Consider the following 26,228-nt stretch of genomic DNA (forward strand, 5'->3'; position numbering starts at 1 on the left):
CAGCACCCCTAAACCCCTGTGGCTGCCCAAGGGGCTCCTGCACCCTCTGCCCAACATCTCCCTGTCACTGCCTGGCTCCAGAGCTGGAGACAGCAAGGCTTTGGGGCAGCAGGCAGGGCACAGCTCCAGAAACACAGGAGATTTCCAGCTCCAGGACTGGGGAGGAAATAAGTGGGTTCATTTTATAGGCTGCCGTGGAGCGCAGAATTACAGCGAGGAAGAGCAATGCTGATGGCCCCGGGTAAACAGGAGTTTAGCAGGCGGAACAGAAACGCTCTGGCACGGCGGGCTGGGAGCACAGCGGGCAGATTTACAGCCCTGCCGTGCCCCAGAGCCCCTGATTTACGTCCCGGCGTAAAAAAAGTCCTATCTGGCTTAAACCATCTAATTTATAACGGCCGTTGGTAACCATATTGATTGCCTTTAGAAAGAAGGTGCTGTCTGCATTGCAAAATCCATTCCTCCACGTTAAAAGCATCCCTGAATAAATCTCTCTTAATACCTCAGCGCTTACTGCTTTCATTAGGGCTACGGCAGCAGCGTCGGGATCTATACGGAAATTGAAGCGGTGTGGTGCCCTCTCGCCACCCCGCTCCCACCAGGCCACTCCAAGGAAGGGATGGGATGTATGACAGGATCTTAAATGGCCTTTTCTCCACCTGGTTTTGGGCTTATTCCCTGCCTGGGAATGAAAGCAAACAGCACAAGGGACGGGCCTGGATAGACCCTGTATATGAATGCTTCTCTTTTTAAATTCAGAGCAACGAGCCGCTCTCCATCCTGCGCATCTCCCTCCCCTGCAATACATCCAGGCAACGCTGGGCTTGGGGAAAAAAAAAAACACAGAACGACACCAAAAAAAACCCCAACGAGCCCCAAAAACAATCTCTGGGGGCAGCTAAGGTTTTCTGACCAATGGAATTAAGCTCCACATCGAACACAGTTTATGTCCAGGCAAACGTGCCGTTAGTTAAGCAGGACTGTGGGAGCGACCATGGATGGGGTATTAATTAGTGTCAGCAGGGCTCCATTGCTGCCCCATGCTGACACATTTGCCATCAGCCACGGCAGAGCATCACCCCCCCAGCCCATCCCAGGGGCTCATCCCGTCCCCATGCACGGGATGTGGTTATGTGCCCTGCTGTGCTGTGCTGGGCCATGCCGTGGGTGCTGTTAGGGCATGCAGAGTTGGGCCAGTGGCATGCGGGACCCCGGCCCCTGGGGGTGAGGTGGGGGTTAGGGGAGGGGAGGAAGGAAAGAGATGCTCCTCACATTTTACTCTTTCTTTTCTGATACTTTGCCACCATGTCCTGCAAACTGGGAGGGGTTGGAGGGGGCAGGGTTGGAGGGGGGAGAAACAAAACAGAAAAGAAATTAAATGAAAGGAAAAAAAAAATAAAAGACCAAGGGGGTGGGCAAATTAAATTATGGGGAAGGGTCAGGGGAGGAAGGTGAGGCTGCCCTGTGTCCCTGGAGTGGGGTTGCACCCAGCTGGATCCCAGCATCCCAGGTTGGGTGCTGCAGTGTATCCAAAGAAAGGCAACAGAGCTGAGGGAGGATGTGGAGCACAAATCTGATGAGGAGCAGCTGGGGGAGCTGGAGGGGCTCAGCCTGGGGGAAAGGAGGATCAGGGGGGACTTTTTCACTCCCTACAACTTCCTGAAAGGAGGTTGTAGCCAGGGGGGTCAGGTGCTGTTCCCAAGGAAAAAGCGATAAGACAAGAGGACAAGTTGTGCCATGGGAGGCTTAGATTGGATATTAGGGAAAATTTCTTCACCAAAAGGGTGGTCAGGCATTTTAACAGGTTGTCCAGGGAAGTGGTGAAGCCATTGCCTGGAAACATTAAAAAATGTCTGGATGTGGCACTTGGGGACATGATGTAGTGCTAACATGGCAGTGCCGAGTTAATGGCTGGAGTCGATTTTCTCAGAGGTCTTTCCCAACCTAAACAATTGTCTGATTCTATAATTCTATCCTGGGCTGGGCTGGATCCCAGCATCCCAAACCTCCTGCCAGCTTGTGCTGCCCTGGCTCCTGGGGCTCCCTGGGCTGTTTCCAGCCAGCTGGCAGGATTCTGGATGCATTTCAGGCACCTCCACAAGTGGTTGAAGCTCATGGGGGCTGCGGGTGGACGGGGGGATGGATGCACAGATGCACGGACTGATGCCTGTGTGCACAGGTGCCCAATGCATGGACGGACAGACACGGGTGCATGGACAGATGCACGTGTGCACGATGCATGGACGGATGCACAGACAGCATCCTGCCAGGGCCAGGCAGAGCCAAGGGGTCCCTGTGGCATTTCTGGAGTGGCAAAGGGAAGCAGTGACCCCCAGGGATGCAGGGGAGCTGTGCCCAGGTGCTCTCACCTGTTGATGAGGTCCTCATTGCTGTCACTCTCCATCTCGTCCTCGATGGCTGCCTGCAGGTCCCCGATGCGCTTGAAGGCCAGCTTCAGGTCTGACTGCAGGCTCTGGTTGGCAGCTTCCAGGCTCTCCAGGTCCATCTCCTGCGGGGAGGGAGTGGGATGAGCTGGATTCCTCAGGGAACAGCCCCTGGTGCCCTGCCTGGCCCTACCACGGGTTCCTCACCAGCTCGTGCTTCTTGCGGCTGGCTTCTGCCTCCTTCTTGGCCAGCTCGCCCATCTCCTCCTTGACGTCGCGGAGCTGCCGCTGCAGCCGCTTGTTCTGCTCCTTCTCCCGGTTCTCGGCGGCCGCGCGCTGATCCCGCTCCTCCGTCAGCTTCTCCATGTTCTCCTTCAGCCGCGTGGCCAGGCTCTGCCGAGCACCAGGGTCACCCCAAATCCCCACACCTGCACCCCGACACCCACTGCAAGGATGGATCCCACTCTTATCAATTTACACAAGGTAGATGGAGGAGAAACCACCCCCTCGCAGGGCCAGGGAAAGGGGAGTACAACAGCAAGGGCAGCTCCTCCATCAGTTTCTCCATGTTCTCCTTCAGCCGCGTGGCCAGGCTCTGCCGGGCACCAGGGTCACCCCAAATCCCCCATGGACCTCTCACCCCACAACTGCACCTCGACACCCACCAGCGGGTACTGCAAGGATGGATCCTACTCTTATCAATTTACACAAGGAGATGGAGGAGAAACCACCCCCTCCCACGGCCAGTACAACAACAAGAGCTGCTCCTCCATCAGCTTCTCCCTGTTCTCCTTCAGCTCCGTGGCCAGGCTCTGCCAAGCACCAGGGTCACCCCAAATGGACCTCTCACCCCACACTCTCACCCTGACACCCACCAGCAGATGATGGGAGGATGGATCCCACTCCCATCAATTTACACAAGAAGATGGAGGAAAAACCACCCCCTCCCAGGGCCAGGGAAGGGGCAGAACAACAGCAAGGGCTTTGTTGAATTGGAAAAATAGATTTAACTGTGTGTGAAGTAATTAAAACATGTAACGTAGGGAAAAAATAGCTCCAGCTCTCCCCCAGCCACTGAGCCAGCCGCTGCATATTTATGGCCCCGGCAGAGAGAGTGGAGAAGGAAATAATAGCTTGGAAAATATGAAGAGGAGAGCTAAGCTGCCGCGCTCCCCGGCAGAGCTGCGGAGGCAGAATATAAAACAGGCTGCGTTCGCGGGACCGGGGAGTCTATAATTTCCCTAAGTCGATGCAGGGAAAGAGCAGCACTTTGCCGGGCTGGGCGGTGGATTACTGTTATCAGTGCTTGCAGGGAGCCTTCCCCGTGGAGACAGGGATGGGCTGCCAGAGGGGGAGGGCTGCAGCGTGGGGGGTCGTGGGGAGGGGAGGCACTCAGAAAACTCTCAGGCAGCTTCGTTGTGGCCCTGCTGCACCCCTGTCCCGGCTGGAGCAGAGGGAAAGCCCCGTGACTACCTCCAGGCGCTTGACTTGCGTCCTCTCGAACTCCAGCCTGGTCTCCAGCTCACGGATCTTGGCCTCCTGCCGGCTCACCAGCGACTTGTCCACCATGGATTGCTCCAGGAACTCCAGCTGGCTCTGCAGACCTTGCAGCTGCGGGAGAGGGCACAGCCTCAGCCTCGACCACAATCACCCTGCCCCCAGTGCCACGCTGTCCTGGAGGAGAGCTGCTGGCCACGCCGATCCCATCCTGATGGAGAGCTTCCCACCAGAATTCTCTGCACCCCCATGGTGCAGGGCAGTCCTGCATGGTCTCTGGGTGTCCCCCATTGTCCTAGCTTCACTCAGGGTGCATCCTCACCTTCTCCTGCATCTCCTGCTTCTCCTTGCTGACCTCCTCCAGCTGTGCCTGGAGGTCATTCATCTGTGCCAGGTCCCGGGATGCCTGCAGGACACATCAGGGCCATGAGTGGGGATCCCACCGCACAGGCTCCAAGAGGGACATCTGGAGGGGGTGGGATGGGTGCAGCTGCTCCTCCCACTTCACCTGGGCCACAGCTGCCTTGTGCTTCTTCATCAGCTCATTCATGTCCTCCTGGTCCTCCTCCAGCCGGCTCTGCACTTCATTCTTTTCCCGCTGCAGACGGCTCAGCTGCTCCTCCAGCTGCAGGGACACACACGTGTCTCCCACTGCATCCCAAGAATGGGGCACTCACCCCCCAAACCCACTCCAAACAACATGGGGCCACCCTGGGTGCAAATGGGGCATGGCCCCACCGTGGTTCATCCCAACCCAAACCCACTCACCGCTCCCTTGGCCTTGGCAAGGTCATCAATCTGCAGGTGGAGGTCCTCGATCTCCACCTCCATGGATTTGCGGGCCTTGACAGCAGCTGCACAGGTGAACTCCGACTCTTCCAGCTGCAGGGATATAGCTCAGTGCCTGGCCAGGGAACAGGGACACCCTGTGTCCTTGAACCCTGCAGTATGAGGAGTGTCTAGATGCACACCTGATTCTTGAGCTGGGTGATCTCCCTCTTGCTGGGCGCGTTGTTTTTCAGGTGGTCCAGCATGATCTGAGCATCAGCCAGCAGCGCCTTCGTTCTCTTCAGGTCCCGGCGCAGGCGCTTTTCCGTCTCAAAGTCCCGCTGGTTGGCCTGTGGCAGGGGAAACTTTGCCACAGTTCCATGCCACAGGGGTGTCCACCCCACCATGGCCACCTCAGGGTCCCCAAAGCAAGGCAGATGCCCAGCTGCCCTTCACCCCACCTGCTCGCTGACAGCAGATAACTTGCTCTCCAGCTCCCGCTTCTCTCTCAGCACCTTCTGCTTGTCCTCATACTCCTCCTCCAGCTGCACCTCCATCTGCTTCAGCTGGGGGACAGACAGGGGGCAGCCAGTCAGGGCAGCGGGGAGGGGTCATGACCCCTCCTCACGTGTCCCCACAGCCTGGAGACACTGGGTGACCCCACCAGCCGGGTGTTTGCGCAACCAGAGGCACAGAGCCCGGCAGAGCGTGCTGGCCCGGGCAGCAGAAGGACCGGTTGGACCCGCCGGGCCGGTGGAGCCGGGCTGTGGTCGCTGCGTGGGAGCCGGGTGCTGCATGACAGTGCCCAGCTGGCAGCTCCCAGTACCCAGCCAGGGCATGGGGATGCATCCCAGGCCTTCCTGGGCAGAGGGGACACAGCTGAGCCCTACCTTCTTCTGGCATGACTGCCGGATCTCCTCCACCTCCTCGTCACGGCTCTCCACCTCCTTGGCGTGGGTCTGCCGCAGCCGCTCCATCTCCATCTCCAGCCGCAGCTTCGCCTGCAAATGGTGGGGATGTGTTCAGAGCAAAGGGGACGTGGGGACCCCTCCATGGCACTCTCTCACTCACCACTCACCCTGAAAACCCCCCGGTCTGAGGCCAGCTGGGCTGCCCGCCCCATGGTGACCTGGCGGGCCATGGCACGGAGGGCCGGGAGCCGTGTTGGCCGCGGTGATGCCTGGCCTGACGCCGGGCTCAGGGCGGCTGCCTCCTCTTCCCAGGCAAGCCCGGCCCAGGTAATAACAGCCCTGCATGAAACCACCCCACCCAGAAACCTCGCCCCTCCCCGCTGTACCTGCTCCAGCATCTGGATGGTCCCAGCCTGCTCATCCAGTTCCTCCTCCTGGTCTTTGACCTTCGCCTCTAGGTCCCTCAGCTGTTTCTTCACCTTGGCCAGGGAGGCTTCATCCTTTGACTCCTGGGAGGAGATGTCCTGCAGCTCTGCCTCCAGCGCCTCTGCCTTCTGTGTCAGCCCTGCGATGTCCGAGTCCCTGTCCTGTGAGAGACAGGGTCACTATCAGCCCGAGGCACCCAGCGATTGAGAGGCTGAGGAGGGTCTGGGGGCTGCTCACCTCCAGCAGCTGCTTGAGGCCAAAGACCTCAGCCACCAGCACATCCTTCTCTCGGCTCAGCTTCTCCCGCTGCAGCCGTTCCCGCTGCGCCTCCTCATGCGCCTGCGAGAGCTCGCTGTCAAACCTGCACGGGGAGAGTGGGGAGAGCACTCAGCACCCCGGGGACTGATCCTCAGCCCTGTGCCAGGGCACTGCACGGAGCATCCCCTTCCCTCAGCAGCAAGCACTGGGAAGGGTGGTGTGCTGCTGAGTGCTTGTTTGAAACGCAGTGCTGATGAGTCTTTAATTGCCACCACGGTGGCACCGAGTCACTCAGACACTCCTCTTGATGCCTTCACTCCAAGCTAAAGGGGAGTGCAGCACCTGCAGCACCAACTCCAGCAGCACCTCAGCTGTTCTCCAGGGCCAGCATGTGCCCATGGGACCATGCCTGCCAATGGCAGGGGCCTGGCTACTCCAAAGCAGCTGGGGACACCAAATCCACCAAGCAGGACATGGAGGGGTCCCTAGGAGAGATGGGCTCTTGTGGTACCTCAGCTCCCACAGCTGCATCCCAGTGTGGGAGTTCCACATGACATGGCACCAGTCCCATCCTCAAAGGGGACACACAACCCCCCAGCCGGGATACAAACCCCTGTTAAAGGAGTGCTCAGCACAGCCTGTAGCCAGGCAGCCACATGGCAGTCTCTTCCAGTGCCCCTGGGATGGGATCAGCTGAGCTTACTCCAAAATCACTGCCTTTGGGGCTTGGAAAACAACCCTGCGCTTGAGTTTGTGACCTGCGTTAAACACCTCGGCAGCTAATCCCCATTTTTCCTTGCGCTGGGTAATAAACAGCTGCATTAGCACAGACTCCAATCCGCGGAAATTGAAATTAATTAGATTGGATTCTCTCGCTGTATTTGTGTGTGCGATCATTACCATAATGAGATGAAAGCGTCCCTGCTGCTTAATAACGTTAGCAAACTTTGGGGCTGGGAGAGGGGACGGGATGGCGGCGCGTGCCGGGTGGAGATGCAGGGCACCAGCAGCCTCCACCATGGGGCAGGACCCCACACGGATGGGATCACTCAGCTCTGGGCCCCCCAAAAGGGCAATGGGGATCCCCCCCACAACAAACACATCCAAGCTGGGCAGCCCCATCCTGCTGGAGACACCTCAGCCAAGTACGAGCTGGTGAGGTGCCCAAATCCCTGCTAAAATGGTAATGCCACTTCGCCAGGGGCGTGTCACCCATGTCCCCCCCACCGCCAGCGCACTGTCCCCACCTCCGTTGCTTCTTCTCCAGGTCATGGTTGCGTCCCTGCTGTCCCTCAAGGTGCAGTTTGGTGTCCTGCAGCTCAGCAGCCAGGCGCTGGCACTTCTTCTTCAGCTGCTGCAGCGCCCGCTGGCTCTCCTCACTGTCCGCCTGCAGGTCGGCCAGCTGCGGGCAGAGGTGGGCAGGCAGTGTGGGCTCTGGGGTGCCACCATGTCCCTGCTGTCCCAGCCATGCTGAGGGGAGTCCCCAGAGCCGAGCCCCCACTCACCTTGCGCTCCAGCTGCCTCTTGCCCTGCTGCTCCACCTCCAGCTTGTCCTCCAGCTCCTGCTGCAGCCGTTTCTTGGTGAAGTCGATCTCCCGCACCGCTCGCTCGTATTTCAGCCGCCATTCACCACCTGTGTGGGGAAATGTGGTCACCAAGGGGCTGTGGGGGTGGCACAGGGAGAAGGGGACACTGCAGGGTGTCCCAGCAGCCAGCACTGGAGGCAGGACATACCTGAATCATCATCGTCGAGCTCCCCATTGAGCTCAGCCGCCCGGATGAGCCGAGCCTCCATCACCTCCATCTCCATCGACTCCATCTGCTTCTTCAGGGCATCGTACTTGGCCTGGGAGGGGACATGGCCGTGCTGAGCACTTGAGGGGGACAGGAGACACTGTGAGGCTGGGGAGGGGCACCCTTACCTGCAGGTCCTTCATCTCTTTCTCAGCCCGCAGCCTCTCGGCCGTCTCAGCGTCCAGCAGCTGGGAGGCCGACTCGCCGGTGTTGCGCTCGTCCGTCAGCTCCGATGTCAGTTCTGTGATCTGGGGGTGCCAGGGGGAATGGAACCATGGGCTGGGCCAGGCTGGCACGGCACCAAACCCCATCCCGGCTGCTGCAAAGACCTACCCTGCTCTCCAGGCGGTCGCTGTTGAGCCGCAGCTCGTTGCGCTCCTTCTCCACCTTCTCAAGTTTGCTCTTCAGCTGCTGGATCTCTTCCTGCAACAGAGCGGGCGGTGAGGGAGGGGGCAGGCGCAGGGAAGAGGCCGGCGGGTAGGAGGCTGGCAGCTCTTTGCCCCTCCCCAGCACCCCCCCAGCACGGGATGAGCAGGGTGGGGGCTCCCTGGGGCTGCTCTCCCCTGCCAAGGGCAGGGCAGGGACTTTCCCCAACCCGCTCCGCCGTCGTGCCGACTCCAACCCCATAAATGGTGTCGAAATGCCAGGCAGTCCCAGAAAAGCTGCACAGGGGTACCCACATCCCCTGTGAGAGGAGGTGGGAGCAAATCCACACAGCAGCAGCTTGCTGAAGGGTTTGGGTGAACCCAGCATGGAAGCATGTCTGGCTGCTAACATCCTCCTCTCTCTTCCTCTGGTCCCAGCACAGGCTGGGGGGGCAGGAGGTGCCCCTGCCCAGGTGCCCCCAGCCAGGTGCCTGTCCCCAGCAGGTCGGGGTGAAAGCTGAGCCAGGCAGCAGCTCGTGCTCGCCGGGTGCACCAGTGTCTGGTTGCCAGTGCGAGCGGAGCCCCCGCATTTGCCTCTCGGCGCACGGTTTCATTTCCATTCTCCACGCTTGTAATTGGGCTCAAGCAACAGCCGGCTCTCGGGATGCTAATGACATGCTGATTCGCAAATTAGGGAGCAATTCGAGCCTGGCGCGGGCAGACGTGGTCCTGCATCTCACCCCATCACGGGCTCCCACATCCCAACCCACCGTGGCATCCTGTATCCTAATTCACCACAGGATCCTGCATCCCACCCTGCCCTGGGCTTTGCTTCCCACCCCACTTCAGGATCCTGCATCCCACCCCACCGTTAGCTTCTGCATGTGACCCCACCGCGGGGTCCTGCATCCCACCCCAAGGCCAATGCTCCCCCGAGCCCTCCCTGCTCCATCCAGCATCCCCCAGCATGGATACCCACGTCTTTGCCACGGATCTGGTCCTCAGTGAGCTGCACCTCGATGAGGGGCCGCACCGTGGTGAAGAGCTTCCACCAGGGCCAATCCTTCACCCCTTTGTTCTTCTTGATGTTCTTCTGCACGCACCGGATGGCCAAATCCTGGATCTGTGCAGGGCACGGGGTCAGCACGGGGTATGGGGTCAGCACAGGGCCACCAGCAGGGCAAAGTGGGGTGTGTGGGTGCTCAGCACCCCTGCCAGCACCTCAGCATGCTTCCCTTCATCAGCATTTGGGCCAATTGCACCAGCAAATCTGCTGTTTGATCCTCTCCAGCCCTTCTAAGTGCTAATCTCAGGAAGATGAGGCACTGTAAGATGCCTGTTTTACACCTTCTCTAATGATAAAAGTAGGAGCTGAAGCGTGGCTTCATCCTTCGGCGGCGATACCCAGCAGCCTCCCTGCCGGTTCCCCCTGGCCCCCCGGTTCCCCCTGGCCCCCCACGGCTCCGGGGGAGGCGGGAGGAGGAGGTGCTGGCCCAGGAGGCGCAGAAAGGCTGCACTGCCCATTTTAGGCGAAATTGTGCAGCAGAGCGGGGAGGGGAGAGCCGCTGGGACGAACCTTTCTCTTCTTGAAGTGCTGCCGTGCCAGGAAGCCCCTGCACGCTGCCTGGAAAAGGGTGATGTTCCTGCTGGTCTGCGTGTCCCGCTGCTCCTCCAGCCTGGCCAGCGATCCAGCCCGGAAAAACACCTGAGGGAGAGGAGCGGGACAGCGATGGGTGCCGGCATCCCTCCGGCCACACCGTGCCACCCTCCGCTGGTGGGGATGTGTCTCTCCCCTCCTCAGCCGCTGGTCCCGTCCCATTGTGAGGTTTTATTCCCCAGGCATGAGGAATGCCGTGGGTGGGAGTGAACAGTGCTGCCCTTTCGGTGTCCCACCGTGCCATGACGCACAGCCTTGCCCACACCCACACCCGGTGGTGTCGGGCACCATACCCGGCTCAAGCCCATGTGGTAGCTGCTCTTCTCCAGGTCCAGCGATTCCAGGAGCTCCTCCACTGCCTGCAGGGAGGGAAAGGTGTCAGGGCCAGGCCCTTTGAGGTGCAGGGGACCCTGGACCACAGCAGTGACTCTGACACGGAGCACATACCCGCTTCTCATCCACCACGATGTAGTTGCGCCCGTGCTTTTTGGTCAGGTGTGGAGCCAGGACATCAAAGCGCCGCCTGAACTCCGCAAACACCATGTGGTCAGGGTAACCTGGGGAAGCAAGGGAGAGTGGGGCTGTGTGGATGCCCAGGGGATGGCCAGGGACAGCCCCACGTGCCCTGACATGCTGGGGTTCATGTTTTGGGAGAGCTGACAGGGTTGCCCCACGTGACACAAGCTCCCCATGGGGTCAGGCATAGCTAGAATGCCCTCAGCCTCCCCATGAGGCTTTCCTTGGCTGCATCCTCCAGCAGTTTTGGCTGGGATCTGAGGAGAGAGCAGCCAGATCCCTCCTCGGGGGGAGAGCAGCGACACGTGTTGCCTGTGCAAGTCCTGCTCTGGCTCCACTCTGAGCCACAGCCAACTCCTGCATCAGGCTCCAGCACTGAGCCTCCATATCTTAATTAACGATGAGGTATTGATGGGAACATTGACCCCGGCACGGGCGGCTGGCCACGGCCATCGATCCAGGAGGTGTGCAGGTGGCATCGATTTCCAATCATGGCAGGAAGGGTCCGGCCTCCAAGTGATAAACCCTCGGCCGGGTGGCTGGCCAGCCAATGTATCGATAAATGCTTTGCTGAGCACAACCCAGAGGCTCTCGTTCCAGCGGGACAGGGGCTGGATGCCAATGGGATTGCTGCCAGGAACCAGCGGCACCAGGGGAGACACCCAATTAAGGCCATGCCTGTCCCCAGTGCAGATAACAGCCCAGCAGGGGAGGGGGAACAGGGACGGGACCACCCTGGGGAGAGGCTCCAGAGTTCAGAGCAAGGGCACGTGCTGAAGGGACTCGTGGGGGTCTTTGGCTCTCCAGTGAGAAGACACAGCTGGGACCTCCACGCCCCGGTGCCGGTGGCAGGGCTCACCTTGGCGGTACATGCGGAGGGCGTCGAGCAGGCGGGAGCCGCGGAGCTGCGCGCGCAGCAGGGGCACGTCCAGCTGCATCAGCCCGGCCTCGCAGTGCTCTGCCGGCAGCTCCAGCTCGCTGCTGCTCACCCGCCGGCACAGCACGGCCTGGGGGTCCCCACCAGCCCCCGCCTTGGGCAGGAAGCAGTGCACAAAGTGCAGCTTGGACTTCTTGATGCTGTCGATGAGGGCGTCCTGCGGGTGCGGCAGAGCGGGGTGAGCGGCGACGTGCGGCGGTGCCCCAGCCAGGTGCCACGGCCAGATGTGGGGATCCCCCTTGGCACCCCCTCACTCACCACTTGCAGCTTGATCTGGATGCAGAGGGATTTCTTCTTGACGGCGGCCACGCCGGTGGTGAAGGTCTTGCGCATGCTGGTGGCGCGGCGCAGGGCCAGCTGGGAGCCGCCCTCCAGCCCCGCCACCGAGCCCGACAGCACCAGCGCCGAGCCGCCGCGCCCCGCAAACAGGCTGCTGATCACCTTCCTGCGGGGCACGGAGGGCACGTCACCCCCCAGAGTCACCTCTCCCCCCTGCCACGCCCCCACCCCAGGGCCCTGCTCACTTCTGGGACTCCTGCAGCAGGGCAGAGGCGTTCTGGGAGGCCGGGTTGTGCTTGACGTAGTTGAGCCATCCCGTAGCGTCGTACTCCACCCAGTTGGTCCCCGAGCTGTGTCCCAGGAGGAAGTGTCGGGGTTTGTCACTGGGGAGCAGCGGGTTGTGCCCTGCAGGGAAACACAGCACCAATAGGCACAGACCTGGGGATGAGTGTTTCACTGGGGCATGTCACAGAACCCCAGAATGGCTGGGGTTGGAAGGCACACTAAAGATCATCCCATTCCAACTCCCTGCCATGGGCAGGGACATCTTCCACTAGAGAGGTTGTTTCTGGTCTAGTGGACACATCCCCACGGTTCCAGGCCCCCCTCCATACCTTCTTTACCCCCTTCCTGGGGACCGTAGTAGGAGAAGAGCCGCTCCAGCAAGGTGTCCTCATTGCCCCCCGGCTGCAGAGCCTCCTCCTCCAGAAGCCACAGCAGCCCCCGCGCCTCGTCCGTGCGGGCCAGAGACCGGACCTGCAGGGTCACCACGCTGGCAGCCACCCCAGCACACCAGGGTCCCCCAGGGCAGGGACACAGGGTGACACAGGGCACCCAGGCCACCCAGGGAGCACACAACCTCACACCGTGGGAGAGGGCTCCTGATTAGTGGAGAAGGGAAAGGTCCATATGGGACACTGGCAGCACATCTCACTGAGGTGGGAAATGCAGTGCTGAAACCCAGCACAGGGATGGTGCCAGCAGCCTCTTCCAGCAGGGACTGGAGAACCCCAGGGACCCCGGGACACTAGGAACCTGAGCACCCTGGGGACCAGAGCACCCCAGGGACCAGAGCACTTTGAAAACTGGAACACCCCAGAAATTTCCAGGCCCCCTGCCCACAGCACAGGCAGCTCCCAGAACAAGAAGGGAACACCATGCTGCAGGATGCACAAAGATGTGGGCTGCACACACAATTGCACCCATGCTCTCATGGCCATCAGCCCCTTTCCTTCCCCTCTACCACCAAAATGCCAAAAAGCTGCCCATCTGCTGCCATGATGGGGCTGGAAGGAAGAGTGGAAGGTGCTTACCAGTGCCTGGTGTGAGGACTGGTCCACAGCAGCTATGGAGCCAGAGGAGCTGGGCTCAGCATCAGCCAGGGCGAGCTCTATGTTCTCCTGGTGAGGGGGAACAGAGGAACAGAGGCAGGTGAGCACCCACACTGCAGACTAGCAGTGAGAGGGAGCGTGAGCCCATCAGGGTGCTGGTCTTGACGGGGTTTAGAGTGATGCAGAGTGCTAACTCCACCACCTCCCAGCCCAGCCCAGCCCTCCTGTGCTGTGCTCCAGCAGCCCCTGGACACTGAGCTTTGGTTGGACTGGTCCAAAATGACCACTGCACAAGAAATCAGGGGGGACACATAGGAGGTGTTCACGTGGCTATGGGAGGGCAGGAGTGGAGGAGGCCATGGCAGCCCTGGTGTCCCCGGTACCTCCTTGTATCGCTCCAGCTCGCGGGCGAAGGTGCGCTGGTGGAAGAGCTGCTGCAGGCGCTCCTGGGCGTAGTTGTGGCACAGCTCCTCGAAGGTGGCACCCCGGCCTTGCCCTGCCAGCTTGGGGTTCTGTGCCCCAGGGGTGTCCACCACCGTCACGGAGCACACCGAGTGCTGGCTCGACTTCAGCGCCCTGGGAGGAGCACAGAGGGACACAGTGGGGTCAGGGGGTGAGGGCAGGCACCCCCACTCTCCTGCTGGCCCCCCCAGCACGTACCTGTTGAGGAGGGAGATGAGGAGCGTGAAGAGCTCGGAGTACAAGCCGGCTGCCATGCCCTCCAGGCACTCCAGCGCCGTCAGCTTGGGACCTGCCCAAAGCAAGCCTGAGTGTCCCCAACACGGCATCCCTTGGGGACACCCGCTGTCCCCACCACACCTCACCCTACCTGTGCCACTGTCCCCCAGGGGAGACTCGTCGGGGCCCTGGCGGAAGGAGGTGGAGCGCTGCAGGGTGCCCTTGGGCTGGTGCTTGAAGATGGCAGAGGAGAGCTCCTCCAGGCTGCAGCCCAGCAGGTAGGCGGCTTTCTGAGCCCACTCGTGCCGTGCAAACTGCTTCCTCCCAGCTGAAGGGTGGAGAAAGGGCGTTCAGAGCCAGGAAGGGCACCCCTAAAAATGGGGAGTGTTTCCAAACAGGCCTGGGATGATCTTAGGGACCCACAGAGTAGGTTAGGGATGATGGGAGCACCCGTTTTGGGGTTTGAGGAGACAGAGATGTTTGGGGTCTAACAGGAGATAGGGGTGAATGGCTTTGTGCTGCTGCAGGCTGAGCCTGGAGCCACACCGGTGTGGAGCACAGACCCCCTGTCAACACTACCCAGGGACCTCTGAGGCTCTGAGCCACCCCACATGGGGACATGTCCCTGCTGGGTGACAGAGCCACACAGACAGACACACGGACGCTGGGGGGCGGTGGGAGCCGGTTAATGGTGACACACAGGGACACGGAAGCGGGGTGAGGGTGGCACAGAGGAGGGGGAAGCCAGAGACACACAGAGAACAGAACAGGACTTTACCTTCGTCGGCGTCTGCATTGCAAAGGGCAGCATGCACCATGCGAACAGAGACACGGGTTAGAAACAACGGCACACGATGGCACGGCGGGGGACACCCTCCTGCCACCACGCACATGCCACGCCTGCCCCTCCCCAGGCACTGCTGCAGGGACAAACCGTGACCAGCACGGGGGTCCCTTCCCTTTGAGCCCCCCCGCACCGTGGGCAATGTTGGGGAGCAGCTCGGCTCTGCCCCAGCGCATGGGGAGACACTTTTGGATCCAAGGAGATTGTGGGGCTGGTGTATCTCAGCTCTGAGCACTCCCAGCGTCCACGAGGCACAGGGGAGGCTGCAGCAGCAGCAGCAGCACAGACTGGGGGTGGGATGCCCACCCCAAGCAGGATGCAGCAACGCTCCCCCCCAGCAGGATCGGGGATCCTCTCCCACAGCAGGCTCCCATGGAGAGGCTCCAGAGATGCCTGAGCATCCCGCTGTGGCGGCTGCAGCGGGGCCCTGCTGCCCTCTAGTGCCCTGAGAGCACCCCATGGGCCAGCACCGCGCCCCAAGAGCACCCCACAGGCCAGCCCCGCGCCCCAGTGTGCACCCAGACCCCTCTGGTCGCTCCTTCTTCATCCCCAGATCATCTTTTCCCCCAGGGCTGCAAATCCCCTGGGTGCAGCCACCAGCTCCAGGTGCCCATTTTGGGGTGACATGCCCAGCTCTCCCACCAGCGTGCAGCACCACAGGCAGAAAGAGAAAGCCACAGGGGAAAAAGAGCAGCCCCCAAAGCCAAATTTGCCATCCCCAGGAATGGAGAGCAAAGCTGGTGCTGTGGGAGGCTCACACCCGTGGCGAGAGCTGTGTGCCAGGGCAGCCCTGACCCACACCACCAATGGTGCTGACAGGACTGGGATGGGACTCCTCACGAGCAGCAGGCAAATTTGGGGCTGCCAGGACCCAGCCAGGGTCAGGGTTGGTCCCAGCACACCAGCAGCATCCCAAGCCCCCATTTCAGCCCCCAAATCTGCATTGCGTGGCACCCCCCAGAGCAGAGCCCTCCCCACTCCCATTACCAGCTCCATCTGCCAGTGGCTCTGCAAGGAGGATGGAGGGAAAGGTGTTACACTGGGAATGGGGGACACCCCCCAGCTGCCTCAGCCCCACCCAGGCCCCCACTCCCCCGGGTTGGCAGGGTGTGGGCATGTTCAATTCCCACCAGTTAATGAGACCACCCCAACCATGGGGACAAAGCTGGGTGCCCCAGAGCCCTCAGGGTGGCAGGGCACTGTCCCTCAGCTGACACAGCCTCCCACCCTCTCCCCCAGGGCTTGGCTGCACTGCAGGCTGCTTGCAAGGTGTCTCTGGAACCCCTCACATCCCTCAGTCCCAAATCTCCTCTCGGTAATGGCTCCCAGCTTGTTACCTTTGGTTGCCCCAGCAGCTCCCAGATGGTAGATGGCCCCCAGGATGAGCCAGAAGGCTTTCTGCTCATCTCCTGAGATGCCCATCACCTTCATGGCTGTCAGGAGCTTGCTGAACTGCTGGGTTGCCTTCTGCTTTTCCTCTGGCTGTGGAAAACAACAGGAGCCATTGGTCTGGGAGCCCAGCTCTGCCTCCCTCTGCACTGAAATGGGCCAGAGACCCCCATCTTCCCCTACAGCCCCTCATGGCAACAACCTTGGAGGGGGGCACGATGCCAAAGACATTGTTCTCTGCCAGGTGGTTGAAGTGAAGCTCAGTCCTGCAGGGATAAACACCATGATTGGCCCCATGGGGGAGGTCCCAGGGACACCCCCACGATGGAGGCCATGCTCTCCCCCCCAGCTCACCTCAGGGTGCTGTCAGAGCAGGCCAGCAGGTAGTAGAAGACATTGAAGGTGGCCTCGTTGGCCGGGTGCCGGGCCACGCGCAGCTTCTCCAGCAGCAGGGTCTGGCAGAGGGGGGACAGTGAGGAACTGTCCCCGAGTGCCCCACTCCCACTGAGACCCCCAACCCACCCCAGCCTTATCCTTGCTGCCTGCCCAGGGTCCCCACGGAGTTGTGAGAGTCTCCCTTTCACTGCAGGGCACCATGTGAATGCAAACATCACCCACGCAGCCCATGAACATCTCTCCTCAGTGAATGTTACTAGAAGAGCATGGAGTACATCTCCTGGATTTTAAGGGCTCTGCTGTTATCACAACAGCATTTTGGGACTGATTTGGGGACTAACTCAGCAAGGGATCCCATCTGATGGGTGTGAACAAGGACAAGAGCAGGATGCCAGGCTGCTGAGCGCTGTGAGCATGGCTGTACTTCTGCAGCAGAGCTTGTAGTGTACAAAACACCAGGAGAATCATGGAATGGTTTGGATTGGAAGGGACCCGAAAGATCAGCGAGTTCCAAACCCCTGCCATGGACAAGGACACTTTCCCCTATCCCAGGTTGCTCCAAATCCTGTCCAACCTGGCCTTGAACACTGCCACAGCGGATGGGGCAGTTACAGCTTCTCTGGACAACATTCCCATGAGGATGGGCTGGATCCCACACCATGGGGAACCACACTGGCAAGGATGGACCAGCTGCCCTGCTGGGGGGGCCACCCTGGTCCCCTCACCTGTACAGAGGCAGACGCCACCTGCCCGGCCTGGTCGAAGTCCAGGGAGATGATCTGGGAGAAGCGCGTGGCGTTGCCGTTCATGCCGGTGCTGCTATTGCCAAAAGCCTCCAGGATGGTGTAGAGGGCCTGCCACTTCTCCACTGCAGGAAAAGAAGCAGAGCAGTGCAGGGGCTGTGCAGTGGGCAGGGGGCCAGAGCTGGCTGGGCGGGTGCTGCTGCTCCCTTGCACTGCAGCAGCCCCCAGGAGCACAGCAAAGGCACCGGTGTGACAGCGACAGCCAGTGTGGCGCGTGTCCAGCCACTGCCGCGTGCGTGGGGCTGTGACAAAGCAAGCGGCGTGTGCAGGCAGGACAGAAGGACTCACCAGAGAACACCTTGCCGGTGCTGCCGGCGATGGTGGCGAGGTACTGCACCAGGTGCTGGCAGTTGGTGGTTTTGCCGCTGCCGCTGGCGCCCAGCAGGACGATGGCCTGGTCCTGGCGGCTCATCAGCATGCTGCGGTACGCCGCCTGCGCCACCGCGTAGATGTGCGGGGACGTGTCCTCCCTGCGGCACCCCTTGAACATGTGCATCACCTGGTGGGGACAGGGAGGGGAAGCAGGCAAGGTTCAGCATCCTGCCACCCCCACTGCCCCCTCTACACGGTGCCAGCTGCGTGTCCCCTCTGGTGTCCCCCCAGAGCAGCGTCACCTTCTCGGAGTACATGGAGGGGGAGCTCAGCGGGTTGATGATGACCATGGTGGGCCCGGCGTAGGTGTGCAGGAGGTTGCCGCCGTAGCGCTGGCGCAGCGTGTGCAGCGTGCTGGACTCGTTGAGGTAGAGGAGGCTGGCGAGGTCCTCGACACGGTCACAGGACGGGGGGTTTGCCTGGCAGCGAGGTTGAGACGGGGCGGGTCAGGCGGGGAATGGGGATCGGCCCCGCCGGCCCCCGCCCCGCAGCCCTACCTTCTCCACATCGTCCTCCTCCACCTCCAGGACGGCTCCATCGTGGTCCAGTTTCACCTTCACTTTGCCCTCGGGCAGGGGACTGCCCGCCTCCGGCCGCAGCTGGCTGCCTGTGAGGGGCACGGGGCACTCAGAGGGGCCCGGCTGGCAGCCCCCAGGGACACTGCAGGGGGGTCAGGGGGGCTCACTGTGCCACAGGAAGGACGGGGTGCTGTGTCCCAGCAGTGCTCACCCAAGGAGAAGCCATCCCTGTGCACCAGCCACACCTTCTCGGTCTCGTACCAGGCCTCCTCAGCTGCTATCTGCTCCTCTGTCTTGGCCTGTGGGACAGCAGATGTGGAGAGGCTGTGGTGACCTGCCCCCTGCCCTGCCTCACCGCCTCCCCTCATCCCTGGGGCTGGAGGGAGCAGGGCTGGCTGGCCACAGGGGCACGTGCTGTACAGCCAGGCCACCTCCACCAGCCACAAACCCTCCCAGCACATGTCCCCAGTTTGCCTGCTGGGGACCCCAGTGGGCGCAGGGCTGCAGAGACCACCAGGGCCCTACCACAGCTTGGGGCAGACATAAAGACACAGTGACCCACAGGAACATTCACTACGGCCACCTTGGGCGAGCCTGGAGGGGCCAAGCTCCCAAACCACAGCCCTGAGAGCAGGCACCCACATGTCAGGATGCAGGGACACCAGACATGCTATGGGGACATGGGACATGCTGCAGGGACATGCTGTAGGGACACAGGACACACTGAGGCACATAATGGAGGGTCACAGGACGTGGCACAGGACTCTGCCATGGGAAATGCCAGGCTGGTGGCCAGCACAGCGGGGATGTCCCTGGCACAAGGAGAGCAGGACGAGCTCCAAAGCCAAACCTGAGCTGCAGCAGGGACGGGGCCGAGGGGAGCTGCCGGCGCATCGTCCGCTGGACCCTGGCGAGGCCGAGAGAGGCGCTGAAGGCGAGAAGGGCTCAGCCCTGCCCCGCACACAGCACAGAAAGAGGGGACGGGGAGCAAGCAGGGGCAAAGCACCGCTGTGCCAAGCCCTGTGGGCACTCCTCGTGCCACGGCCACCACTGTGGGCAGCGGGGTGGAAGGACACTGGCCACGAGGCCGTGCTGCCAAAGCCCCGGGGCTGGGGGTCACTGCACTGACCCCGCTCTGAGCTCTGCCAGCACCACGCGCCACAGCTGCTCCGGCACGAGCCATGCACCCTGCCTATGCCAGCACTCTGCCCCCTCACACCCTGCTCCACACCCCTGCCCGCCCCAGCTGTGCCACCTCCACTGAGGGCACCCTCCTGGGACGTCTGGCTTCCCGAATGACCTCGCTGGGGTGGGGAGAGGCACCCAGCCCCGGCTGGCCCCACGGCAGCCCACGGAGCAGGGTGGGATGGGGGAAGCCTTACACTCCAGCAGGAGGCGCGGGCGCAGACGCCAGCCCAGAGGCACACAGAGGATGGCAGGGGGTCGCTGGTGGAGGCACAGGGCTCCTGAGGACGGGGGTACAGTACCTGGCTGGGTGCCGAGGCGGAGGCGGCGGGGTCCAGCTAACGGCAGCAAGGAAGGAGGAGAGAAAGAAGAGAGGGGGTGAGAGGCAGAGAGCAGAAGCAGCACCCTGACAAGCCACAGGGCCCCAGCATGGCCATGATCGCACAGCACCACCAGGACATCATCCATCCCAGCCACCACAGTGTAACTGGGCCCCTGCAGGGATGCAGGCAGTTCCCCATCCCCAGCACAGTCTGGGCGACAATCCCCAAACCCACCAACAGCCCTGGTCATCCATTCCCTGCTGCCAGTGTCACCCACAGATGGACCACGGAATTGGCAGCCAGACACAGGGGTACAGTCACTGTGTGCAGAGCACATGGCACCTCTGGGGCAGCCACAGGCTGCCCATGCCTCCCCATCCCTGAGAGTGCAACACGCAAGCACCAACACCTCTGGAGTTACAGAAGTGGTGAAGATCCTCTCCAGCCGGAGCTGCGCCTCCTCAGATGGGCTCAGCACGGACGCAGGGCCAGGGGAAGCAGGGCCAGGGGCAGCCTGGAGGCAGAGCACCATTAGCTCCAGGCCAGCTGTCCCACAGCCCTCACAGCCCTGGCACACGGGCACCAGCAGGGCCATTGCAAAGGCCCTCCCAGCCCTGCAGCCCATCAGTGCTTGGGGCGGGTCCCAGGGGGAAGGCACAGCTGGGTACCAGTGCGTACCCACAGTGTCCAGGGACCTGTGTCACCATCCTACACACCTGCTGGGGGGCAGCCGGGGCATTTTTCACAGGGGTCTGCCGCTTCTCGCTGGTCTGCAGCTTCTTCTCCACATGAAATGGAGGGGAGACAAGGGGCAGCATGATGGAGTGGCCACAGCACACACAGCTGCCCCAAAAAAAGTGACTCCCACCCACACCGCACATCTGAAAACCACTGCAAACCATGCAGGTGAGCTCACACCATGCTGCACTGGGGGTCAGAGCATCCCCTGTTGTGCACACACCGGTACCTTGTGCCTCTCCAGGGCTGTGGGTTTCTGAGCAGATGCCTTTGCCGGCTCCGCTTTCCCTCCTGAAAGCTGCACTGGTGGCTCTGGCTTGGCTTCAGCGCCCGGGGACGGGGACAGCTTTGTGTCCCCACCAGCAGGCTCACGGGGCTTCTCCTGCCTGTCCCCCGGCCGGAGCCGCGGCCGGTGCTCCTTGGTTTTGCCCTTGGCCATGAGGGTTTTGAGCCCCTCTGAGATCTCATCCTTGGGCTCCGGCTTGGCAGGGGCTGCGGGCAGCACGGCGGGGGGAGGTGGCGGGGCTGGGGGAGCCGGGACGGCGGCACGCCCTCCTTCCTCCTTCCTCGGGGGTGGCACCGGCTCAGGAGACTTGGCATCCCGGCCTGGCTCCTTGGCAGTGCCAGCGTCCTCCCCGGGCAGGACTTTGCGCACCACCTTGCGCACCACCCGCACCACCTTGCGGCGGGACAGCCCCTGGCCGTCATCCCCCTGTGCCTCGGGGGCTGCGCCCTCCAGCCCGTTCTCTGCCGCCCCGTTCAGCACCGGCTCTGGGCTCTTCCCTCTGCCAGGAGGTGGCTCGGGGCTCTTCGCGGGCTCGGGGCTCTTCACAGGCTGCGGTTTGGGGGGTTCAGCCTTCGGGGGCTCAGCTTTGGGGGGTGCAGATGCTGCATCCTTCGGGCTCTCTGACTGCAGCCACAATGAGAGGGGTGTGAGTGGAGGGCCGGCCTCCGCTGCTGTTTGGGGCTCTGCCCTGCCATGGAGCACAGCTCCTGGCCAGACCCCAGCACTGGGTATTGCAATAATCACCACAGCACCCTTCCCCACCAGCCTACAGCCCCACAGCGGATCCCAGGGCAGCGAGCAGTGGTGACCTCCCTGCCCCACAAACAGTGACCATTCAACCCTCAGGCTGCCAGCATGGGGGCAAAACTCAGTGCTCAGGGCACCACTAAGCCCATGACCCTGCATGGTGTCCCCAGGCCCTGTCACAGGGGCTGTTCCCACCAAGGACAAGCCCCATCCCCAAAAGCTCCACCCTGCCCGTGCCCTGTGACACTTACAGCCCCGTCCTCCTTCACGGGTCTTTTCACAGCTAAAGATTTGTCCTCGTCCTTGACCTGAGGGTCAGACAAACAAGAGGAGCACATTTCAGCCCACTGTGGGGCCTTGCTGCAGGAAAACCTCCTGGGACCATCACCCCATGCCAGCCCAAATTTGCAGCCCGCTGCAGGGACTGCAGCGTGTCCTCCCAGGCTTCCCATCAGCCAAAAAAAGGGGGTGAAGCACAGAGATACAAACCCCAAAGGTGGGAGAGGTGCTCTGCCCACCTGGCCTGGGCCCTCTCACCATGAGCAGCCAGTGAGGGAGGTGGTTCAGAGTGCCACCACCCCTCCTGCAGGATTCTGTCACCGTACATGTCACCCCCAGCCGGTGTCACAGCACGTTTTAAGTGTCACCAGCTAATCTCTGCAGCACGTGGGACATGCCACATCCCTGCTGACCTGGGGCAACCAGGGGCCTCTGGGGGGGTGGGCAGCCAAACCCTGCCCTGGGCTGAGCCTCTGAGTGCCAGGACTGGCTGTGACACTGCAGTGGTGCATCCTGTGGGCATCACACCCTGAATGCCACCACAGAGCTGCTCCTGGGTGGCAGGGGGCACTGGGGTGGCTCACACTGTGTTAGGGGCGGCACCAGACACTCACAAAGCCGTTAGTGATGGTGTTAGTGATCACATGCATGGCTGTGCTGGTGACACCAGCCCTGGCCAAGCTCCCAGCTGCCCAGCACAGCCCCTGTCACAGCAGCACAGCGAGGCTGGGAGTGAGTGCTGCTCCAAACACGGTGCCAGCACTGGGGGAACTGGGGGGGAGCTGGTCAGCAGCGTGACCCAAACGTGGAGTACAGGCAAACATGCAAGAGAGACTTCCCTTCTGCTCCCAGAACGCAAACCGGGATGAGAACGCCATGGTGATGTCTCATGGAGCTGCAGCCCTGGCTGGGGAGAGAGGGAGAGGTGAGACTGACTGGGACAGCACACAGAATGCCAAACCACAGCCCAGGGTACAGGCACGTGCCCTTCCCCACCTGGGATCCTCGGGAATGGGGGCCTGAGCCCACCTGGACCTGCTCAGCAAACAAAGAGTGCCCACAGGGCGCTCTGGGGACAGACAGGCGACCAGTCTGAGACCCAGCAAAACTCACTGTGTAAAAAAAACCCCTTCAGTCAGGCTGTAGGACCGTGGCCCCATTCCCCTGACGGGGCCAGCCCGCTGTGGTAAGCAAATGCCAGGGTGAGGGAAGGGATATTTTCTGCCCCAGCTCCTTGCTTGCCCTGACAGCCTGGGTTTATTCTGAGCCTGACCCCGTGCCAGAGTCCGGGCAGCCCTAGTGGGACCTGCTGCCCTGGATGGCACCCACTGTCCAACCCCAGGTTGTGCCTGGGGCCACTGGGGAGAAGCCCCCTCTCAGGGCCAGCCATGGCACAGGGGAGCACCAAAGCAACCCAGCAGTGTGGGAGAACATCCCTGTCCCCCCCAAAGTGTCACCATGGTGTGAAATCCCAGCATGGGGGGTCTGGAGACAAACCCACCTGTGGGTTAGAACCCCCAAACCCTCCGCCCACAGCGCTCCCACCTCTGAGCAGCCTGGCACTGCCACAAAGCTCTCCAGAAAGCACCGGCCACGAGGTCCCCACAACAAACAACCCCAAAACACCCCAGGGGTGGGCTCAGCCTCTCAATCCCCGATCCCAGCACCAGAACCGTCTCCCAGGTACCCCCCTCGTGCTCCCCCAAGCCGTGCTGGCCACGCTGGGGTCCCCACCTTACCGCAGGGAGCAGGAGAAGGGTTTCGGCCGGGGCGAGCGCGGCGCCGCACGGGAGAGGCACCGGAGGGGCGGCAGCCGGCAGCGGGGACAGCTGGGCTGATAGGGCCACCCTAAAAATAGCCCAGGAATGCGAGGGCCCCGCCGGCAGCAGCAGCAGCAGCCGGAGGGAGAGCCGGGGGGGACACTGGGGCCTCGGCACCAGCAGCACCGTCACCGTCACCGCTGCCAGAGGAAGTGATGTGGGCTCCAGGAACTGCCCGGCCTCCCCGCACCGTCCGCCCGCTCAGAGTGGGACAGACACCCCCGGGCCCGGTGCAGCTGCGGAGCTGGGGGGGCCAGGGAGGGCTCTGCGCCTCACAGGATGGGCTTGCACAGTCCACACCCCTGGGTGCCCGCTGTGGTGCCAGGCGGTGCAACCCGGACGCTTCTCGCTCCTCCTCTGGCTTCGCCATGAACACCAGATGCCCCCAAAATGTTCTTGGGGACAGATAGCACCCCAGCAACACATGGTAAAGGTGTTTTCATGGCAAAGTTGCCTCTGGAAGTTCAAGGTGTCCCTGGAGACAGTGTGGACAAGGGGATGAGGCTCAGGGGCATGGAGGAGCAGCGGTGACACAGGCATGGCACACTGGGACCCCAGCTGGCAGCTGAGCAGGTCCCTGCCCAACCAAAGTGAGACAGATGCGCCCTGAGCAAATAAACATTCCCAGAGGAAGCAGGGGCACAGCCTGGCACACCCCACTGCACGAGGGACAGGCCACATCAAACACCCTTGGCAGGGCTGGCATAACACAGCAGAGAGTGCCTGCAGTGACACGGGTGTTCCCAGGTAGCACAGGCATGCAGCCACCTCCACCCAGCCCAGCTGTTTGGTGACAGCAGCATTTCTGCCTGGCCAGCATTTTTCTCTCATTCCTAAGCCAGGAAATTCAGCATACACACACTGGCCCATGGCTGAGCCCACTGGATACAAGCCCCCTCCCAAGACCCCAACACACTGAGACACCACAGCAGCACCAAACCCTCAGTGAGAGCAGAAAAAGAGCCAAATAAAGAACTTGCCAAGCACAGAAAAATGATAAAAATGCCCCTGACGTGACCAGAGTCCCACACTCCCACCCTGGTGGGACATGGGGAACCCAGCCATGCCATGGCACCCTGGGCACAGCGTCCTGCAGCGACCTGTGTGCCCGTGGACAGTGGCACACAAGGTCAGCCAGCACAGCCACTGGATGCCTGTGGCCCTGCTGAAGCACTGGAGTGGTCAGAGGCGTTTCTGGAATATTTCTGGAATATTTCTGCTGGGCCGGCGCACGCCTGGGCCCTGCCTGAGGAATTCAGTCAGTAAATAAATAAATACAAAGTGTGGGGCTGAGCCAGCCCAGCTGCCCCACACTGGGAGCAAGGCTGGGACACGGAGGGGGTTTCACACCAGCCCCAATGCCCGGCCATGCTGTGCCACCAGCTGTCCCCTGTCACCCCACAGCACTGACAGCCCCCCAAGAGGCAGCGGGTGCTGGCACTGCCCAGCCGGGCCCGTGGGGACAAGGGTGACCCAGCACAGACCCTGTGAGGGGGTTAAACCCCCATAGGGCACAGAGAGCCCAGCACCATCCCTCTCCAGCCAGGGAGGGGCTTCCAGAGCAACAGCCCAAAATATGTCTATAATTTCCTGTTTCAAAAAGGATCATTTTTATTTAAATTAGGACCAGAAACATTCCAGGGAGCTTAGAGGGGCCTGGGGGAGAGCCGGGCCTCCCTGTGTGCCAGCACCTTGTGTGAGGGACCCCCAGCTGCACCCAGCACCCCAATCTGGGCTCCCTAGCACCAGCAAAGCCACAGTGTGTCACTGTGGTGCACCATGAGGAGGAGGAGGAGGAGGAGGCATCCTGTGCCAGTGCTGTGAGGGCACTTCACAGCACAGTCCCTGCCAGCCCTCTGACCAGCTCCCACCAGCTGATGCCGTCAAACCACACCATGTTCCAGCACAAGGCTGCACGTTGCAGCCTCTCCCATGCAGCCCCAAGGGCATCAGTGTCTCTTCTCCCCCTTCCCAGCCCAGCTTGGCACTCCTGGAAGGCACAAGCACCTCGCTGGTCCTCTGTGTGTGACATCCAACACACACCTGCCTCCGTGCCAAGGCACCGCTGTGCCCTGTGCCCACACAGGGCTATCCCACCAGGGGTTATCCAGGTGCCCACACATGGCTATCTCACCAGGGGTTATCCAGGTGTACACACAGGGCTATCCCACCCCAGGGGTTATCCAGGTGCCCACACAGGGTTATCCCACCCAAGGTTATCCAGGTGCCCACACAGGGCTATCCCACCCCAGGGGTTATCCAGGTGCCCACACAGGGCTATCCCACCCAAGGTTATCCAAGCAGCAGTGCCCGGTGACGCCTGCAGGGCTCCAGGAGGAGCTGTGGGAAAGGCACCGCTCTGGCTTGGCACAGACTCCACCCCGCAGTGCCAGCATCTGCTCGAGGAGCAGCACATGGAGCCCCGTGGTCACCCTCACTCCATCCTGGCCACCAACCCGCAGGCACAGGGCACAGTGTGGCTCTCCCCAGTGCAGCCAACCTGCTCTGCAGGCACAGGCACCCTCCTCCCCCAAGGAAGGCTTAAAAATACACTAAACAAGTCCAGTTATATGGCAAGCAACACCACTCTGCTGCACCCCTGGCACCACAGAGGGGGTTCAGCCCTGCAGGATGCTGCATTTGGGGGACTCTGCTGGGGTGCCAGCTGGCCAGGACGCTGATTAGCCTGCGGCAGGGTCAGCAGTGCCGGGCAGCAGGCGTGAGGGA

At 61.8% G+C, this 26,228-nt stretch overlaps 1 protein-coding gene across 3 annotated transcripts in view; it reads right to left on the reverse strand.

The window, feature by feature from the left end:
• Nucleotides 1-26,228, reverse strand: part of MYO18A (myosin XVIIIA) — a 31,465-nt gene that overhangs the window by 3,580 nt on the left and 1,657 nt on the right. The window contains exons 1-47 of one of the 3 annotated variants that reach the window (XM_063173995.1): nucleotides 23,421-23,508; nucleotides 22,520-22,588; nucleotides 21,654-21,709; nucleotides 20,599-21,279; nucleotides 20,348-20,410; nucleotides 20,041-20,145; nucleotides 19,611-19,646; nucleotides 18,974-19,030; nucleotides 18,335-18,422; nucleotides 18,103-18,212; nucleotides 17,848-18,024; nucleotides 17,522-17,732; nucleotides 17,156-17,298; nucleotides 16,389-16,489; nucleotides 16,237-16,300; nucleotides 15,983-16,127; nucleotides 15,633-15,653; nucleotides 14,580-14,591; nucleotides 13,953-14,129; nucleotides 13,784-13,874; nucleotides 13,507-13,699; nucleotides 13,106-13,192; nucleotides 12,407-12,548; nucleotides 12,038-12,197; nucleotides 11,772-11,958; nucleotides 11,436-11,670; nucleotides 10,508-10,617; nucleotides 10,354-10,419; nucleotides 9,980-10,108; nucleotides 9,383-9,526; nucleotides 8,372-8,461; nucleotides 8,167-8,286; nucleotides 7,979-8,090; nucleotides 7,750-7,877; nucleotides 7,492-7,646; nucleotides 6,224-6,347; nucleotides 5,947-6,147; nucleotides 5,540-5,650; nucleotides 5,111-5,215; nucleotides 4,853-4,999; nucleotides 4,650-4,763; nucleotides 4,390-4,506; nucleotides 4,204-4,287; nucleotides 3,858-3,995; nucleotides 2,592-2,777; nucleotides 2,370-2,509; nucleotides 1,273-1,317 (exon numbers count right to left, since the gene is read on the reverse strand). In XM_063173995.1, the coding sequence (XP_063030065.1) occupies nucleotides 1,273-1,317; nucleotides 2,370-2,509; nucleotides 2,592-2,777; nucleotides 3,858-3,995; nucleotides 4,204-4,287; nucleotides 4,390-4,506; nucleotides 4,650-4,763; nucleotides 4,853-4,999; nucleotides 5,111-5,215; nucleotides 5,540-5,650; nucleotides 5,947-6,147; nucleotides 6,224-6,347; nucleotides 7,492-7,646; nucleotides 7,750-7,877; nucleotides 7,979-8,090; nucleotides 8,167-8,286; nucleotides 8,372-8,461; nucleotides 9,383-9,526; nucleotides 9,980-10,108; nucleotides 10,354-10,419; nucleotides 10,508-10,617; nucleotides 11,436-11,670; nucleotides 11,772-11,958; nucleotides 12,038-12,197; nucleotides 12,407-12,548; nucleotides 13,106-13,192; nucleotides 13,507-13,699; nucleotides 13,784-13,874; nucleotides 13,953-14,129; nucleotides 14,580-14,591; nucleotides 15,633-15,653; nucleotides 15,983-16,127; nucleotides 16,237-16,300; nucleotides 16,389-16,489; nucleotides 17,156-17,298; nucleotides 17,522-17,732; nucleotides 17,848-18,024; nucleotides 18,103-18,212; nucleotides 18,335-18,422; nucleotides 18,974-19,030; nucleotides 19,611-19,646; nucleotides 20,041-20,145; nucleotides 20,348-20,410; nucleotides 20,599-21,279; nucleotides 21,654-21,709; nucleotides 22,520-22,559 (5,948 nt within the window). In that variant the 5' untranslated portion in view covers nucleotides 22,560-22,588; nucleotides 23,421-23,508. Of the gene's footprint in view, nucleotides 1-1,272; nucleotides 1,318-2,369; nucleotides 2,510-2,591; nucleotides 2,778-3,857; nucleotides 3,996-4,203; nucleotides 4,288-4,389; nucleotides 4,507-4,649; nucleotides 4,764-4,852; nucleotides 5,000-5,110; nucleotides 5,216-5,539; nucleotides 5,651-5,946; nucleotides 6,148-6,223; nucleotides 6,348-7,491; nucleotides 7,647-7,749; nucleotides 7,878-7,978; nucleotides 8,091-8,166; nucleotides 8,287-8,371; nucleotides 8,462-9,382; nucleotides 9,527-9,979; nucleotides 10,109-10,353; nucleotides 10,420-10,507; nucleotides 10,618-11,435; nucleotides 11,671-11,771; nucleotides 11,959-12,037; nucleotides 12,198-12,406; nucleotides 12,549-13,105; nucleotides 13,193-13,506; nucleotides 13,700-13,783; nucleotides 13,875-13,952; nucleotides 14,130-14,579; nucleotides 14,592-15,632; nucleotides 15,654-15,982; nucleotides 16,128-16,236; nucleotides 16,301-16,388; nucleotides 16,490-17,155; nucleotides 17,299-17,521; nucleotides 17,733-17,847; nucleotides 18,025-18,102; nucleotides 18,213-18,334; nucleotides 18,423-18,973; nucleotides 19,031-19,610; nucleotides 19,647-20,040; nucleotides 20,146-20,347; nucleotides 20,411-20,598; nucleotides 21,280-21,653; nucleotides 21,710-22,519; nucleotides 22,589-23,420; nucleotides 23,509-26,228 lie in introns of those variants that run through there. The other 2 variants (XM_063173996.1, XM_063173993.1) reach the window with 2 other exon arrangements.

Source organism: Melospiza melodia, chromosome 21 (assembly GCF_035770615.1).
Source record: "Melospiza melodia melodia isolate bMelMel2 chromosome 21, bMelMel2.pri, whole genome shotgun sequence".
NCBI lineage: Eukaryota > Metazoa > Chordata > Aves > Passeriformes > Passerellidae > Melospiza > Melospiza melodia.